Below are 15,918 nucleotides of genomic sequence, written 5' to 3' on the forward strand. Positions count from 1 at the left end.
TTAGATAATAATTTTGAGATTCCTACTTTAGTGAAACATCCAAGGGATTTTGATGGCGGTAAAATGTCTTTGGTTTTGTTTCGTGTTTTGTTTTGGTAAGACTAGCAGAATTTGGCAGTACAGTGCTGCATCTTTATATTAAGGATGGGCTCTGCCCTAAATAAGAGAGGACATGTCCTAAATCTTTGATAGCAAGTTTGTTTAAATTGCACGTTGTTTAAAATATTGACTGGCATCCTAATGAAGAATTTGTGTAACAAGTCAAGTTGTGCTAGCACAAGAAGATTGCATAGTTGTGCTACATAGGGATTTGAGGAATTGCATTCTAGTGCTATAGCACTCTTTGCAAAAATTCCTTTTAAAACAATTGAGGCATGCCATAGGTTGTGCAACTGTTGCACAAGCATACTTGTAGTAGCACAACTCTAGTCTGAAACACAGGCTCCAGACCTAGTACAAATCAGTAGGACAACAACTTTGTACTAGTGCAACATTCTTCCACATGTGGTTCATTACTCAGGATGTCAGCCACTGTTTAATAAGACTGAATTTATGCTAGGCTGGCTGGTACCCAAAGTGGCTGGTATTAAATTGCATCTGTGAATTATTCTACAGATTAACACTATGTGAAATATTTTAATTGGGTATACCATTGGGCAACCTTTAGTTCTTGCACAACTCTTAATTGAAACAGGTCTTGCACAGAAAACTCCTGATCTATTGTCCCAGATAATAAAAATGCTAGGCCTGTGCAAAGACTTGCCTTTGAAGTGTGAGACCTGAATCATTTGCACATCTCCCCTGGCCCCATGGAGAGGTGGCTGCTCTATGAGGAAATTGCTGGGAAGGACTACATTTCCCAGCACTACCCACACAGCTTCCAAGATATCACTGGAGCTTCCTGTGATAATCCCTTTAACGGCATGGTCCTGTGATGTGCACGTGATCATTCTGCGCAGAGGTAAGTGCTGGAAGTGGCCACCTACCCTCAGGACCAGGGACAATGTGCAGATCATTTGATGTTGATGCTTTGAAGTGGAATCATTGCAAAGGCCCGACCTATGCACTCAAACAACTTGATAAGTGCAGAATAAAACATGTTAGTCTACTACTTTCTGTAATCTTAACTGTTTATCTTTCGTTCCAGGGAACCTTTTATCATTTTGTCAGGTGGCTTATCCTATGACACAGTTGGAAGAAGACCTTGTTTAACTGTCATGCATGGAAAGAGCACTGCTGTTTTAGAAATGGATTATTCAATAGTTGATTTTCTAACTCTCTGTGAAACTCCATACCCTAATGGTAGGTTCTGATAGAATCTTCCTACTATTGGACTGTTTTATATTAGAGATGCCGCTGAAGTTGGATAGAGTTTGGGAGCCTCAAAGAGCACAAGCTCAAATACAATATGAACTCTTCAAGCTCTTAAGCTCATGTGAGCCTGGCTGGGAGAAGCAGAACATTGACTCACTTCAAGGCAACTGAGGGGAGGGCTATGACTGTTCTAGCCCGTGGTATTTACCTGTTTCTGCAGGTCTAGAATTCTCTCTGTGTATAGCCAGAGGCTAGGAGAAAGAGTGCATTACATACTTACACATGCTGAAAGTGGGTTGGAAGTCCCACCCCATCCTATCACTCTCTGCCTCCTCTGCATCACTCATGGATACACCAGCATTTATTGAAGAGGTTAAAGTTTTCACCGTGATAGTGGGCACTTCCATTATCGGGAGGCTGGGGTGCCCTAGCCTGCTGATCACGGAATCGCGATCTCTTCAGACACCCTAAGCCAGTTGCAGGATGACTTGCACTCTGGAAACACTTCAGGAACAGGACTTCTGACCTTCTTTGCCCACTGTGAGCATTTACAGTGGGCTTGTTTCAAAAATGTCTGAATGGGGCTGCTGTTGCACAGGCAAGTGTGAAGGTGGTGGTCTGTGGTATTTTGGGAATTGGTTCCTGGTTTTTTAGCTTGTTTATGGCTGTGTTTTAAGATAAGACTTTTTTATTGCTGGATTAGACTATGTTAGCTGTCTTTTTAAAATTCCTTTGATTGTTTGTATACTTCTTTGAGAGTACTGGTTGAACAACAGGATCTGGATAGTGATCCATGACAGTCATAAATATTTGGTTCTGCACCTGCGCAAACCACTTCAGGTAAAAATCTTTAGCTCCTTGAGATGCCTCCAGCCGCCTACTGCGTGTGCTCCGTGTCCTCTTATATCGGCGGTTAGATGTCCCTCTTTCAGTTTCTTTCTGACCGCCAAAGCGATCACTTCTTCGGTATCACTAAAGCGTCTCAGAAAAGAACTATAGCAACTATTTCAAGGACAGTGAAGTAGGCTGGGACACGGATCAGCAAAGACTACCCTGTGGATAGCGTTAAGTAGTGGAAGATTGAATGGTGACTGATTAACGGAACGAATAATGGACACTTCTGCATTTGACAATTAAAATTAGTTACATGGTGGCATTTTCTGGCTAGACTAGGATCAGAACACAACTACTCTAACTGGCAACCCCTCCACAAGCTTCACATGAGTGTGAGGTCTCCGAGGGAGAAAACCACCTTTTAAAAAGTGTGTGAGCTGCAAGGGCAAACTCCCTCAACCAAACGGACATCAGCAGTGTTTGTTGTGTTTGGGAGAGGGTCATAGTGCAGCAGCCTGTTCAATCTGTGCTTCATTCTCCAGACAGACTTTAAAAAATTGAACTGCTTGCCTTAAAGTGGCATTACTGGGGAACGCACTGAGTCCTGTAAGCGTTATGCCCCAATCGTCCACTACATCAGGCTCAATGTCGAGATCGGCACTGAGGACTGCAATGAAATTGCAGTCTAAATCCTCAGTGTCTGCTTCGAAGCAACTGCTTCGAAGGTGGGGTCATCCTTCAAAACACCGGAAGCCAGTCCCAAATGGGACAAAACAAAGAGAAAGGGCAAGATTGTAACCACTGCCCCATCGCCAAAGAAACACCGTGATAAATCACAAGAGAAACACTGTGAAAAGAAAGCAGAGACAACCCTGTCGCTGACGAGATTGCAGCATGTGAAATGTCCTTTGACATCAACAGAACACCAATCATTAGGTTTGCCAATGTCTAGACCACGACATTGGGCAGTTTCGTTGTCACCAGCACCAACCACACAACAGTCTCTCTGTCAACTCTGAGATTTCCGCTGTCGACAGCAATGTCTTCAGCATCGAAGCCTGGTAGACACTCACCAGTTACATTCAGCATCGAGCATGATGTCAAGCTGGAAAGCAAAGTAGCGATGGACCCAACAATAGCGAGGTACATCATACAACTTCTGGATGCCTTCCAAGTTCAAGGGCTTCCTTACCCAGGGGCTCTATATCAAGGAGGGAGAAGAGCCTGAGCAAATCCTTCCAGTGCCACAAACAGCATCCCTCAGAAGACTGTATGGGGACACCCCGCTACAGGGGCTGCTGCCAGACAAAGGATGGGAGAATACCATTACACTATCTCCAGAGGAGTACTCTCAATGTAAGCAATAGCAAACACAAAAAAACAGCTCCGCAAATGATGCAGAGGGCTGCGCAAGTCACATCTATGTGGAATGAATTCCAGGATACATCAGTACAGACTACTGCACAGCAGGTGAGGAATCAGAATGCAGCTATTCAAATGAATTTCCTTCCGCCTCCAATAGTTCCGCCCCCGCATTTCCAGATAACAACGTCCATTCAGACACAAACGCATTTGCCCGCAGAACATGCCACGCAGCATACTACGGCAACACAGATTGTGTCTGTCCCAAGAAATACTGCAACACAAACGGTGTTGGCAAGGGACACAGTTATGCCTGCGGCAGATATGGAAGGTTCCTTGTCAGAAAGGAGTGGTAAGCAGACTACTGCTGTAGGGACCACTTCTTCAGCAGATGACAGGAGAGATGCACGCACGGACGATCACAGACATGACAGGAGAGATACTCGCAAGGGCAATCCGAGGCATTGTGCCATGGTGCAATGTTTTACGGGCCCCATGGTTGGGCATGAGGACTCATCAGGTGAAGAGCAGGATTATGCATCTGACTCCATGAGTGAGGAGTCAACTGAACACATTCATGAACCAGATCAAAATGTGTCTGCAACACCCATATATTTTGCCAACGGAGGAAATGAAATCCTACCACCAGCAAATAGCAGAGATGGCAGAAATATTAGGATTGGATCTTAAACAAAAAATTATGGATCTGGATGATCCAGTGTACAATTTTATAGAAAAGGCTACAGGACTGCAACCAGTATACTTACCTATGTTACTTGTCATTACGAAGGCTGTAAAATCTGCTTGGGAAGTTATTCAGACTTCTACACCAACATCAAAGAGGTTGGAAACTCTATATACGATACAAGACTAAGGTAATGAATCTCTCTAACGAAACATCCTGTGCCAAATTCATTGGTAATAGATTGTGCCTCAACTTCTAAGGGAAGAAAACACCACACCACTCCTGCGGATAAGGAAGGGGGGGAAACTAGATGTCTTGGGCAGGAGGACTTCTAACAATTAAGATCACCAATTATATGGCATGTTTATCAAAATATACGTACTCCTTATGGGAGACATTGAATGAAGAGTGCACGAATTTGACTCCTGAGGAATTTTGAAAGAGATTTGAAGCTACTTTAACAAAAACAGCTACAGCAACACACCAGCAGCTGAGCAATTCAAAACATCTTGCAGAATAAGAATCCCGTACTTTGACATCGGCAATAATATTGAGACATGCTTGGTTGCATGCAACTAATCTGCAACAACATGCAGGATCGTATAGAAGCTCTACCATTTGATGGCAAGGGGCTATTTTGCGAGGAGACAGACATCCCTATGGAAAACTGGGAAAAATCAAGGAATACAGCAAAAACATTCACAACAACGGCTAAGTTTAACAATACAAGATATCAACAAAGGCAAAATGAGCACAGGGACTACAGGAAACCTTTCCAAAGATATAATCAGAAACCTTATGTAAAAAAAATAATGAAGTTAACCAACAGAACCATAAGAAAGCTGCACTGCAGGCCAACTAACACCTTTGATTGATTGTGGAGTCCATCTTCACTATTAGAAACCAACCAGACTTTGACACATACCATCAGCACCAGAAACACCATCAGTCTGGCGTTTGCTGGAAACAACATCAAACTGGCAAATCATGCTCAAGCATGGCACCACATAACATCAGACCAATGGGTCTTGAGGATAGTCAAGACAGGGTATGCAATAGAATTCATGGCTCTGCAAAAGCTTTATGAAGGGCATAAACAATGTCTATCCTCCAGTACGACAGCCCATAGACAAATGGAGCCTCTCACTGGTGCTCACCACATTGACGGAAAAGCCTTTTGAACCAATGGCAACAGCACCCATGAAGCTGATAACACTTAAAACAGTTTTCCTGGTTGCAGTAACGAGTACAAAGCGTGTGAGTGAACTCCTAGCACTATGTATGGATGAGCCCTACACTAAGTTCCGTGCAGAAAAGGTGGCAATGTGATTGGCCCCAGAGCTCAGACTGAAAATAGTCACAAATTTCCACTTAAACCAAGAAGTGGTTCTTCCAACATTTTTCAGAAACCCATCCACTGGATTAAAATGCTCAATGCATTTTCTGGATGTATGCCAAGGCAATGCTGTTCTATTTGAAAAGGACAAATGAAATCAGGAAAACAAAAAAAACTTTTTGTATTTTACAAGGAACAGCATAAAGGCTGCTCACCATCATGCCAACAGGTGTCTCACTGGCTAGTAGAGACAATATTCATGGCCTGTACACTACAGAAAGTGACTCCGCCAAGATCTGTGAAAGCCCACTTGATGAGGTCGTATGCAACTTCAGCAGCACATTTGTCAGGAATAAGATATAAAGATCTGTATGGCGGCATCCTGGGCTTCAGACCAAATGGCTGTAAAACATTTTGCTTTGGACTTTTGTTCTGTGGCGGCGGCCGAATTTGGGAGATCAGTTCTTAAAAGGGTGCTACAGTAGCTTGCAGCTCCGCAACCAACAGGGAAGCTTCTAAGTCACCCAATATTTATGACTGTCATAGATCACTATCCAGATAAACAGGTTGCTTACCTGTAACAGATGATCTGGTAGTGCTCCACGACATTCATAAAACCCTCCCGGCCATCCCTGCAGCAGAGTGCAAGCAACAAAAAAGGAAAAAGGAAAACAGACAAGCTGGCCAACAAGAAACGGAAAGAGGGACACCTAACCACCAATATAAGAGGATGTGGAGCATGCGCAGTATGTGGTTGGAGGAGCTAATGAATTTAACTTGAAGTGGTCTGCACAGACGCAGAACCCAATATTTATGAATGTCATGGATCACTACTGGATCATCTGTTACAGGTAAACAACCTGTTTATATAATCTTCATAACATACAGACCTGAAACCAGTATATAGTATTTGCTCCCATTTTTTATGTTTAACTGCTTATGTGCCACAATGCTATATCTAGTCTCATAAAATTTAAATTGGCAGTGTATACATGTTTAGCAAAAGCAAATTAATATTAAACGTTCTGTTTTGGGTTGTGTTTTTTCTTTTTTCTTTTCCCTTTAGATTTCCAAGAGCCATATGCTGTGGTTGTTCTTCTAGAAAAAGATTTAGTACTTATCGATCTTGCACAAAATGGGTAAGAATTCAAAATATAATAGGAATATGTGGAGGTGTTCAAAACAAAAATAACTGCATTACTGCCATTGATACAGATTAGCAGCTAAAGTGGTTCCATTTTATGCTGGCAGGTATTTTAAACAAAAGATTAATGTTTCTGTTTTGTTTCATTCTGATTGACATGGATTACTGAACCTTAAAAAAAAAATCTTCTTGAAAGAACCATTGGAAAGAGTTTTTAACTACTTGCTCCTAATCTGGAATAAAGAACTGGAGATTTTTCATTCTGAATTAATTTCTGCAATAATTCAATGTAGCACACTGTGTGCCAGATCACACAGTTGCTGTACATATACGTAGCTGGTAGGGAAGCATAAATGCTGATGTGTCATTATTATGCCTGCAAATAACATAACATATGACATGGGCTGTATACATTCATTCTCTCTCTCTCCCTCCCTCCCTCCCTCTCTCTCTCTCTCTCTCTCATATGTGACTTCCCTCACTTTATTTGTGGGAGAAGGATTATACAAATCAGGTACCTGTAGAGACAGCATAAGCAAGGACAGAGCCACCATTGGGCAAACGGGTTCAAAGAACCCGGGCCACACCTCATGCCCCTGCCCTGCCCCTTGCATCTGATGTCAGATGCAGATGGCAGGGCTGGGGGGCCACGGTGGTGGACAAACACGGGCTGCCGTTCGCCTCCCTACAGGCCTGAGCATAAAACATGACTTTGGGATGGGGGTTATTGCATGTTTATGCTCTTCTACAACATAAGTAACAGGCCTGTTCTTAGAAGTGGGATATAGAAAAACTAAATAATTATTTAACTTAACACGTTAAGTTGTCAGGCTGGTTAGTCAAATTAATCTGTGAAACTTTGCTCGCTTTATAGATTTGTGTTTTCAGCTGCTCTTCTGTGTGTTCTAGCTGCTAATTCTCATCCTGAAGATAAGTGTCTAACTTAGGTATGTTACTTGGCCTCATAGCTATGGGTAGCATCAATGGTATTGCTGGTGCAACATACACCTGTGTGAAGCATATTCTTCTCTGATGTGGAAACATCCCATACTGGAAACAGTGAATGGAGTAGTCCCTCTGCTAGAGGTTCCCTTCATAGTTTCTGTGTATCCCTTGGTCATGCTGTTGCTGAGAGTCCCCCACCCCTCAGCAGTAACTTTTCAGGAGACTCAGGAAGCTTCACTTGGAGGGAGGGCTGGGGAAAGTACCTTGTGCTGGTGCATGTTGCATGAGAGATACTGTGGATACTAACTTACAACTACAGGACTAGGACCCTAACATTAGATTTAGTACAGACTACAAAGGCTTTCTTAAGAATACAGTATACAGTACATTGCGATTTACCTTTCTTCAACATTTTATTGGAATATGGATTATTTATAGTGCAGCAATTACATTACATGATAGTGTTCTGTAACAAGGCATTTACAACCTAGTTTTTGCTTTTTTGTGTTCCAGGGAAGTATATGAATATGCACATATTCATGTTTCTTCAAGTGCACTGGAAATATTTCAATGTTCTAATGTTTTCACTCTCCCTCATTAAAGGTATCCTATATTTGAGAATCCCTATCCCTTGAGTATACACGAATCTCCAGTCACCTGTTGTGAATATTTTGCTGATTGTCCCGGAGATCTTATTCCAGCACTTTATTCAGTTGGAGCTCGACAAAAGCGTCAAGGCTACAGTAAAAAGGTACCAAATTGAGTTAATAATATTATTTTCCGGCATCTGTTGAGTATTTTGGTGTTTAATCTATTTATATGTGTGTTTAGGAATGGCCTATCAATGGCGGAAACTGGGGTTTGGTTACACGGAGTTATCCTGAGATAATTATTACTGGGTAAGTTCATGATGAACATCAACTTGAAGGAGGCTGCCAAAACATGATTATCACGTTTACAAATTTTTATGTTTATAATTTGTATGTATGTAAAAGCCGGTTTCAGCTCTAGAATTTCCAAGAAATAGATTTAAGATCGGTGTGGACAGGGCTGGCTTGGTTTGGAATGATACCCATTTCTTTCTGTAGAGTGAAGCAAACAAACTGCAATGTGGCAAGCAGTTGAAGTGGTGGGCTGGGTTGGGTGGGTGAGGTGGCCAGTCATCCCAGACCCTAGGACCACAGGAACAATAGGTGGGTTTTAGTGGTATCCTCCATTTTAGTGGTATCCTCAAGTATGCCTCTCCTATTGAGTGGCTGCCACTGAGAAAAATAAAGCACTGTACTTAACTCCAACGTTGTTGACAAAATTTGCCCACCATGCCTGACTCTGAGATCTGACTGCAGCTACAAGAACCTCTTGGAGGTGTTAAATGTGGCTGTGTTCAAAGTACTTTTATTGCTGCTGTTTATTCGATTTCTATACTGCCCTTCCAAAAATGGCTCAGAGTGGTTTACGCAGAGAATTAATAAATAAATAAGATGGATCCCTGTCCCCAAAGGGCTCACAATCTAAAAAACCACACCCATAAGATATACACCAGCAACAGTCACTTGGAGGTACTATGCTGGGGGTGGATAGGGCCAGTTGCTCTCCCGCTGCTAAATAAAGAGAATCACGGCGTTAAAAGGTGCCTCTTTGCCAAGTTAGCAGGAGTTTTAAGTGTATTATCCTCCCTAGACTCCCTGCATTAAACAAAACCTCGGCACAAAACTTGTCCATTATTATGATGGGCATTGTCCTAGAAACTGGCTAAGAAGCAAATAGCAGCTGTATGGTTATATCAATTTAATGTAACTAACTGTACGTCTAATCACATCTGCTATTGGTTTCTAAAGATTTTTTTAAATTCTGTTTCATAGACATGCCGATGGGTCAATCAAGTTCTGGGATGCTTCTGCAAGTGAGTGTTTTGCTGAATTTTATGTGAAGTTCTTAGTGAAAAGATTTTTAAACCTGTGTTCTGCTGTAAAACTGTTCCATTATGAACAGTTTGCTGGGACTGCTGGTTTCCTTTTTACCTTAAAAGTCAGGCTTAATTGAACTAATGCTTAAAACCAGTGGGGCTGAGGTTAGTCGTGACTAACTTCTCCCACTTATTTGAATAGCACTTAAGTGCAGTTAACTTGAGCTGAATCATAGCCAGAAGGTTTAATATACTAATGTGCAAGGTAGGGCATAAGGAAGGTAATGGGGCGGAGTGGGGAGGGAATTAATAACACATGATGAACACCTGATATGACATATCTGCAAGTAACCCAAAGTATTGTAGTGTCTGAGGCGAGATGCCAAATGCTGCCTTGCCCCATGCCCCTGGTGAAGGCCATTTCCCTTTCAGAACTGACCCTTGCATGTGTTGAAGGTTGCATGGGGACAAGGAGGAGGGAAAGTTGATAGCATCCTCTTCTTTCCTTTATGCTTCTTGAAAGCTTAAGGGGCATATCAGTCTCAAGGAGGTGCTTTTAAACATAAAAATTAGAAATTCTGGAAGATCTATTTGTTTTTGTGTTAGGTTCATAGAAGCCCGTCTCCAAGCTGGAATGAACCCTGAGGGTCTTCTAGTCCAACCCCCTGCTTGGTACATGAATCTGCCACAGTATCCCTGACCAATGGCCATCTAGCCTCTGTTTGTAACCTCTAATGAAAGAGAGCTCAGCACTGCATGAAGCAGATTGTTCCACTGTCAAGCAGCTCTTACAGTTAGGGAATTCCTCTAAATGTCTGCCTAGAAATCTTGTTCCCTGTAATTTCAACGCATTGGTTCTAGGGCCACCTCAGGAGCAACAAGAGAACAAGTTCATGCAGGGGCGGCTCGCCTTTGAAGTGAGTGGAGGCAAATGCCTCAAATGGAGCCTTTGGTGGGGGGGCAGAATGTGTTCCCACACCCTGCCTGCCTCCAGCCCCGATTGTTGGTGCTGCTGCCCTACCCTTCGCAGGCCCCACCCCACTTCCCATGCTTAGGTGCCCCTCTCTCCTCTTTTTAAAGTGTGTCAGCTCTGCTACTGGTTCTTTGTGCAGCAGTGTGAAGAGGACAGGTAGCTGCCTGGGCTCTCTGTTGCTGGCTGCCGTGCTGTTAAGCCAGCAGCAGCAGCTCTCTCTATCCTTCGCTTTCACTGGCTCTTCTTCCCTCTAAACATGCTGAAGCAAGAAAAGGAGAAAAGCGCTGCTGGCACAATAACATGAGAGCCCAGGCAGCGGCTCTGGGCTTCCTCCTGTTGGACATGCTTAAAAAGTGGTGCTCAGAACTGCACACAGCATTCCAAGAGAGGTCTGACCAGTGCTGGATAGAGTGAAATTATTACTACTTGTGAATTGAGTTCACTACTTGTGAACCCTGTGTGTTTGTTAATGTAGCCCAAGATTGCATTAGCTTTTTAGCAGTTTCTTCACACTGCTGGCTCATATTTAACTTGTTCTCCACTAAAACACTTAGGCCCTTAGATCCTTTTTACGGGTACTGCTGCCAAGCCTAGTCTCTCCCTTCCTAGACTTGTGCATTTTTGTTTGTTTGTTTGTTTGTTTGAATGGATTTATATCCCACTCTTCATTAAAACAGCAGCTTACAAATAAAACATAAAAGCAAATTGTACAATAAAACATTGCCGTAAAAAGATAAAATGTGATAAAAATGCAAAAACCAGTTAGCTAAACACATAGATTCCAGGAGACATAATGTAAATTCTCTCAAGGTAGAATGCTCTCTGAAATAAAAGGGGTCATTCAGATCTTGCTAGGAAGGGAGTTGCACAGCCATGGGGCCATTAACAAGAAGACACTGTCCCTGGTAACCATCAAATGGATCTCAGCTAATAGAGGGCTGAGCATAGACTTGGTTGCAGGTTTCAGTGACCAAGCAGGGTAATATGGGGTCGGATGTCCTTAAGGTAGCTTAGTTCAAGTTTGTAAGTGCAGAACTTTACATTTATCTCTGCTGAACTTCCTCATGTTGGTTTTGGCCAAGTTGATGTAATATGATTTGTGTTTTATTACACATTTCATCCTGGAGCCAGCGTGGTGTAGTGGTTAGAGTGCTGGACTAGGACCGAGGAGAGCCGAGTTCAAATCCCCATTCAGCCATGATACTAGCTGGGTGACTCTGGGCCAGTCATTTCTCTCTCAGCCTAACCTAAATCACAGGGTTGTTGTGAGGAGAAACTTAAGTATGTAGTACACCGCTCTGGGCTCCTTGGGAGGAAGAGCAGGATATAAAATGTAATAATAATAATGGCATGATATTTCCCTGTATGAGGGGAGTCTGAAAAGTCCCTATGTAGTCATAATATACAACAGCCAGGAGCCAAAGGACTGTATATTAGGAGTGTATATGGTTCGGTTCGGGCACAATATAATAGCCCTCCGGACTGGTTCGGAAGGGCAGGGGCATGTAGCTTTAAGGGGTGGTAGTAGTACTCCCCCCGCCGCTCTTCCCCCTCCGGCGCTGGTGCGTTTAAAAATCTTCTTGGGGCAGCAGAGTTCCTCTCTGCCGCCCCTGCCCCCGTCGTTGTCCTTCTAAGCCGGCAAAGGAGTACAGCTAGCGGCACGCATGCGCCCTGTGTGGTGCGTGCGCTCGTCTCTGCCACTGACGCGTGCGCGCCACACAGGACACATGCGCGCCACTAGCTGTACTCCTTTGCCGGCTTAGGACAACGACGGGGACAGGGGCGGCAGAGAGGAACTCTGCCGCCCCAAGAAGATTTTTAAACGCACCAGCGCTGGAGGGGGAAGAGTGGCGGGGGGGAGTACTACCACCCCCCCTTAAAGCTACATGTCCCCCAGTGCCGGACCACGCCTCCGTGGTTCTGTGCACATCCCTACTGTATATGATGGTCTGCACATGTGACTTTTTCTGCCTCCTCACCCCCACCTTTCCACTGCACCAGCTTACACCCCTGAAAAGCCATACCTGAAGGTCTCTGGAACCACATATACTGTTAGGAGAATGCATCCAGGGAGGAACATAGGAAGCTGCCATATACGGAGTCAGACCATTGGTCCATCTAGCTCCGTATTGTCTTCACAGACTGATAGTGGCTTCTCCAAGGTTGCAGGCAGGAATCTCTCTCAGCTCTGTCTTGGAGGTGCCAGGGAGGGAACTTGGAACCTAGATGCTCTTCCCAGAGTGACTTGATCCCCTGAGGGGAATATCTTGCAATGTTCACACTTCTGGTCTCCCATTCCTATGCAACCAGGGCAGACCCTGCTTATCTAAGGGGACAAGTCATGCTTACTACCACAAGACCAGCTCTCCTGGCAGCTCCTGCCCCACTCACACAAGAAGCATTCTGCTCATGCATAGGTCTCTTTGGATCCCAGACAGTATAAATGGGAATGTAAGCTCTGTATAACCTGCATTTCAGCACTTATTTGAACAACATTGTTTATAAAAGGAATTTTTTTACTCACAGTTGTGTGTATTTGCATGTATAACTGACTTCTATTTTTATTGATTTCTAGTTACATTGCAAGTGCTATACAAGCTAAAAACAGCTAAAGTCTTTGAAAAATCACGAAATAAAGATGACAGACCTAGCACAGACATAGTAGATGAAGACCCATATGCCATTCAGATCATCTCATGGTGTCCAGAAAGCAGGATGCTGTGCATAGCAGGAGTTTCTGCACATGTCATTGTTTACAGATTCAGCAAACAAGAAGTTACAACAGAAGTCATTCCGGTAAATGGCATTATCTTGACACACACAATGTATTTGAACTCTCTATCCTGTCTGCCTGTCTATCTATCTGCAATACCTAAAACTAACTATACCAGCCTGAAGAGCATTTTAATTCCAGTTTGTTCTGGGATGAAGACTCATGACTGCCTACACGCTAGTATGTCCTTTAGCACAATTTGGATGAATCTTTATCCAGAGTTGGACAGGAGGAGCATAGCCTTGTTTGTTTGTTTGTTTGTTTGTTTGTTTGTTTGAGTGGCATTTGATTCTGTAGACTATCAAATTCTTTTGATCCATGTGAGATGTATGGTACCTGGAGGCAGTTCTTTGGTAGTGGTTTTGCTCCTATCTTTATGGGAACACCAGATATCCAGTGATACCCTCTTTTATGAGCTTTGATTTGTGAGATACCACAGGGTCCCTGTGCACTTCAACATCTTTATGTAGTCACTTGGAGAGCTTTTTTGGTAGTTATCCACAATATACTTGACACTTCTGTCTCTTTTTTCCGTCACATCCAGGGGGAAAAGAATGATCCACGTCTTTTTAATAAATGCCTGGTTAGGGTTATGTGCTAGATGAGGACTAAGAAATTGAAATTTAATCCAAACAAGACAGAGTCTAGGCTATCAGGCCATCCTAGGGCTGGAGGGGATATTGGTAATAACTGCTCTAGGAGAGGTTACACTGCCCTTAAAAGAGCAACTTGGAACTACTTCTTATTCTTATGCTATTGCTTGCATTCTTAGGTGGCAGCAATAGTCAGGGAACCTTTAGCTACTGAAACATAATTTGCCTTTGGTTCAGCAGCTTCAACTAGTTTAAAATGCCACAGCTCATCTTTTGACAAGTATAGGCCCCAAAGGACCATGTTCCTAATTTGGCTCACTGGGTTCCTTAGTTTCTAGGCCCAGTTCAAATAACTGGAGATGATGTTTAAAGGCCTATATGGTTTGGGGGCATGACTCTGTAGATTTGTGGGAGAGGTGCTTCTAAATGTTCATTTGTTACTTTGGGGCACAGGCAACAACTTATGACTATATCTTCACTATAATAGTAGACTGTGGGATGCTTTGCCAGCTGCAGCAAACCAGATCAGTGAAGCTACCTGGAAAATATAGTATTGGACAATTATCTCTAGATTTCTGATGCAAGGTTAAAATATTGCTTTATCAGAAAACATTCTTTGAAAGCTACCGAAGTTGATTTGTCTTGATTTTATCTGGATGGACCTAGCTGAGTTAGTGTTTCTTTTGGCTGTTTTTCTTTGTGTTTGATTTTCCCCCATATCTTTTTAGACTTGTAAATTGTGATGGTGGCATATCTTTGTATGGTTCCGCACTGCTTCAGATCCCATTTTTATGAAAAAGATATTATACATAGATACAGAGAACAAACCTTTTTTCTTTTCTTTCTTTTTTGTCTAGAAGGATAAAGCTTTAAGCTGGACATGTGCAATCAAGGCATTTTTTACTACATGAGTGATTATATAGTCATACCCTTTCATTTTTAGTCTCCTTAAGGAAAGTGAGCTTATGAATCACCCACCATTCTGTGTGTGTGTGTGTGTGTGTGTGTGTGTGTGTGTGTGTGTGTGTGTGTGTGTCCCCACCCCAACTTCACAATGCCGGGACCAATGTGAACCAGATTGGGTACAGTTGTAGGGACACCTCAATGTCATAGTTTGTGACAATGTCATCCACACCATTTCAAGATGGCGGACATGTGCATGTTTGAGGTGCAAGTGGGCTAACTTGTGGACTTTGATTTGGAACAAATATAGTCCAGTTGTAGGGATAGTGACAGAAAGTAGGCAGATTAGTTCTTACCAGAGCAACTTGTTTAAAAATCTTAGATAGAAATATAAGAATTTCCCCTCAGATGTACTTATCTGTCTTACCTGTGAGATTTGCCAAATCTTCTCTAGCCATAGGATATTTAGTAACGAAATAATTTCTGAATTACTGTCCTGTCAAACAGTTGTATAATGAAATTATTGACTGACCTTCAGAATACCCCTCCACTGATGCATCAGTTTTTCTGTTGAGTGGGGAGGAAAGTGCAGTTTTCCTCTTTCCTCTGCCGCTACCTGTGCACCTCAAAATTATATCCTTGAGTATCCTCACAAAGATAGTGTTGGGAGAAACCAGCAGCAAAAAAGGAGAACCATGAAAAAAAACCATGCCTTTCCCCTTGCACAATGGGGGAAAACAGGTGCATTGATAGAGTGTTAATTTGGATGTCAGCTATTGCTTATATAATGAAAATATAATTTTCAAAAGTGTTTAGTGTCTTCTAATAGAGATGAAGTTGTTGGGACCAAAATGATATTTATAGTTGTCAAAAACTCAAGGATTGTATGAGAGTTATGTTTTTTCATTGTTCTTGATAGTGGTCCTATTGTCCTGAACACTAAGGATGTCTGCCCCTACGTAGATAAGACCCCGGGGAACCTTCTAGAGCTATTAGAGCTTTTGTGCAGTAGCCCCACCCCCTATAGTGATATATCCTTCCCTTCACACACATCTCCCTCAGTCTTCCAAGCGCCACGACAGTGACTTCGGAGGACCTTCTGCCTCAGTTTCCCATCTGAGCCCAGAGCTAATTATTATTAATAATAATA

The 15,918-nt window shown here is 42.9% G+C and overlaps 1 protein-coding gene across 15 annotated transcripts in view; it reads left to right on the top strand.

Annotated features, from left to right (window-relative positions):
- The window catches only part of STXBP5 (syntaxin binding protein 5), a 235,009-nt gene that overhangs the window by 135,282 nt on the left and 83,809 nt on the right, over positions 1-15,918 (top strand). For all 15 annotated transcript variants that reach the window (XM_053291487.1, XM_053291414.1, XM_053291434.1 and 12 more), the window contains 6 exons: positions 1,148-1,302; positions 6,598-6,670; positions 8,224-8,371; positions 8,452-8,519; positions 9,483-9,523; positions 13,075-13,295. In XM_053291487.1, coding sequence (XP_053147462.1) covers positions 1,148-1,302; positions 6,598-6,670; positions 8,224-8,371; positions 8,452-8,519; positions 9,483-9,523; positions 13,075-13,295 — 706 coding nt within the window. The remainder of the gene's footprint in view (positions 1-1,147; positions 1,303-6,597; positions 6,671-8,223; positions 8,372-8,451; positions 8,520-9,482; positions 9,524-13,074; positions 13,296-15,918) is intronic.

This window comes from Hemicordylus capensis, chromosome 1 (assembly GCF_027244095.1).
Source record: "Hemicordylus capensis ecotype Gifberg chromosome 1, rHemCap1.1.pri, whole genome shotgun sequence".
NCBI classification, from domain to species: domain Eukaryota; kingdom Metazoa; phylum Chordata; class Lepidosauria; order Squamata; family Cordylidae; genus Hemicordylus; species Hemicordylus capensis.